Source organism: Sinocyclocheilus rhinocerous, unplaced genomic scaffold, assembly GCF_001515625.1.
Source record: "Sinocyclocheilus rhinocerous isolate Xijiao unplaced genomic scaffold, SAMN03320098_v1.1 scaffold345, whole genome shotgun sequence".
Lineage (NCBI taxonomy): Eukaryota > Metazoa > Chordata > Actinopteri > Cypriniformes > Cyprinidae > Sinocyclocheilus > Sinocyclocheilus rhinocerous.
The window spans coordinates 436,194-438,796 of NW_015630020.1; the positions used below are offsets into that span (position 1 = coordinate 436,194).

Sequence of the window (2,603 nt, forward strand, 5' to 3'; positions counted from 1 at the left end):
AAAAAAAAAACAGAATATCATGACTCATCTTTTTTTTTCCTTAGTGGAAAATGTCATATATATAATATTCCATTCCACAAAAGGAACAACATCATGTTATTGACTCTGCTGAGAAATAAAGACTGTGATTCTGTAAGTGACACAATCTCACAACGAAATTAAAACAGGTAAACAACTGCAATAAAGACAATAATATAATATAATATTATATAATATAATATAATATAATATAATATAATATAATATAATATTAAATGGCAGTTGTGGCAAAAAAAAAGAAAGAAAGAAAGAAAGAAATAAAGAGAGAAAGAAAGAAAGAGAGAAAGAGAGAAAGAGAGAAAGAGATAAAGCAAAGGTAACACTTTATAAGTACACAATAATAAAGCACCAAAGTATAATTTGCAAAATGTTACTTAAATGGTTACTCCACCCCAAAATGAAAATTTTGTCATTAATCACTTACCCCCATGTCGTTCCAAACCCGTAAAAGCTTTGTTCGTCTTCGGAACACAATTTAAGATATTTTGGATGAAAGCCGGGAGACTTGTGACTGTCACATTGACTGCCGAGTAAATAACACTGTCAAGGTCCAGAAAAGTATGAAAGACACCGTCAGAATAGTCCATCTGCCATCAGCGGTTCAACCGTAACGTTATGAAGCGACGAGAATACTTTTTGTACGCGAAGAAAACAAAAATAATGACTTTATTCAAGAATTCGTCTGTCAATGTGACAGTCACAAGCCTCCCGGTTTTCATCCAAAATATCTTAAATTGTGTTCCGAAGACGAACTAAGCTTTTACGGGTTTGGAACGACATGGGGGTAAGTGATTAATGACAAAATTTTCATTTTGGGGTGGAGTAACCCTTTAATAGTTTATTCATAGTTTATAAATTGTAGCTTCAACTTTTAAATAAGTGTAATAATCATGTAATAAGTGCAATAGAAATGTCTTTATTTATTGTCACTGTAATTTACAAATTATTATTTGTAAATGAATAATTATGAGACTGTTTTGCATTTAACACATATGCCTTATTTACATAATTATAACTCCCTGTTCTATGTGACTTTTTAGAGTTTTAAGAGATTTTTTATTTTACTTGACATAGGAGAGGCCCAGTGGAAGAAAATTATCTGTATACTGGTATATTGCAACTATTGTCACTGTACATTTTTTTCTGCCTGTTAGGTTATTATTATAATTAATTTTTTTATTTTTTTACTTTATTTATTTTTTTAACTGGTTCTATTTAGGATTAGGAATAGGGTTAACGGATCTGAAATATATCTATGGTTCATGAAATCATGAAAACGTTATTAAGTAATAGCAAATAAATGTTTATTTATAAAGTAAATTCCTACACATTTATGATTTTTTATATATTTTTGGGAAACTTACTATGAAATAATTGAACAAATATCAAGTAAAGGTTAGAAACACTTAATTAATCTAATGGCAATTTAGTTTTTTTCGTGACCTAATCTAAAGTGACTATTGAATATTTTCTCCTAATAACCATAAACAATGACTTTACTACTGAAGAATCACTATTTGTATATATTAAGGTATTAACAAGAGACTACAGTTTTGAATGAACTTTAAACGAATAGTTTGCGAATGATTTAGAGGTTAATTCAGGATAATTGTACCTGAATGTACCTGAATTGAACCTATAAGTGCTTTGTTACTGTATACTTATTATAAAATGTTACAAAAATGACACTCTCTGTCTCTATGTACATGTGTGTTTATTATAAGTGTGTAAGTATGTGTTAGTGAATGTTTGTACATGTGTGTGTGTTTGTAGCTCTTACCTTCTTTTTGTCCCTCATGGAGCCTTTCCCTCTCACCATGATCTTACATCCTGTCTCTGCCTCCAGCTGTTTGGCTGTGAGCCCCCGCGGGCCCAAGATCCGGCCCACAAAATTAAACTGCAACACACAAACACACACATCTCACTCACTGCATCTGCGTCCGGATGGAGCGATAAAGGATTTGACATTTGACAAGTCCCAGTTTGCATCAACAACGCTATAAAATGTACATTTCATGTTACTTTTGAATTTCTTCTGTATAGTGAAGCATTATTATGCAGGGGGCAATACACATAATATTCTCAAGTTTGAAGTCATTTTAATGTAATTCCTAATTCCTAACACACACACACACACACACACACACACACACACTGGCTCCTACCTGGTTGCTTATCACACTCAGTACAAGAATTATAATTACCATTTTTAAGCCCTTCATGGTCCTGCACCACAATATTTAGCTGATCTGATTCATCCTCATTCTCCTGCTTTCTACTCTTAGGCCTTCTGGAGACCGTTTATGGTACAAAAACTGTCGATGGGGCGGTGACCTTTCAAAAGGCACTAAAATGTACAATTTAGGTACTAATATGTATACTTTAGGTAGTGATATGTACCTCTAAGGTACTAATATGCACCCTTTAGGGGTAAATATGGTTTTGTTACCACCCCAGTGACAGCTTTTGTACCTTTTTTCAGAGAGTGAACAGCTCTTTATTTGATGGAAGGTCTTTCAGTGTCTTGACCCCTACAGTACATACTGGAAATCCCTCCCCCAGCG

General features: G+C 33.0%; 1 protein-coding gene across 4 annotated transcripts in view; it reads right to left on the bottom strand.

The window, feature by feature from the left end:
- qkib (QKI, KH domain containing, RNA binding b) overlaps window positions 1-2,603 on the bottom strand; it is a 113,429-nt gene that overhangs the window by 55,566 nt on the left and 55,260 nt on the right. For all 4 annotated transcript variants that reach the window (XM_016551594.1, XM_016551596.1, XM_016551595.1 and 1 more), the window contains one exon: window positions 1,820-1,936. In XM_016551594.1, the coding sequence (XP_016407080.1) occupies window positions 1,820-1,936 (117 nt within the window). The remainder of the gene's footprint in view (window positions 1-1,819; window positions 1,937-2,603) is intronic.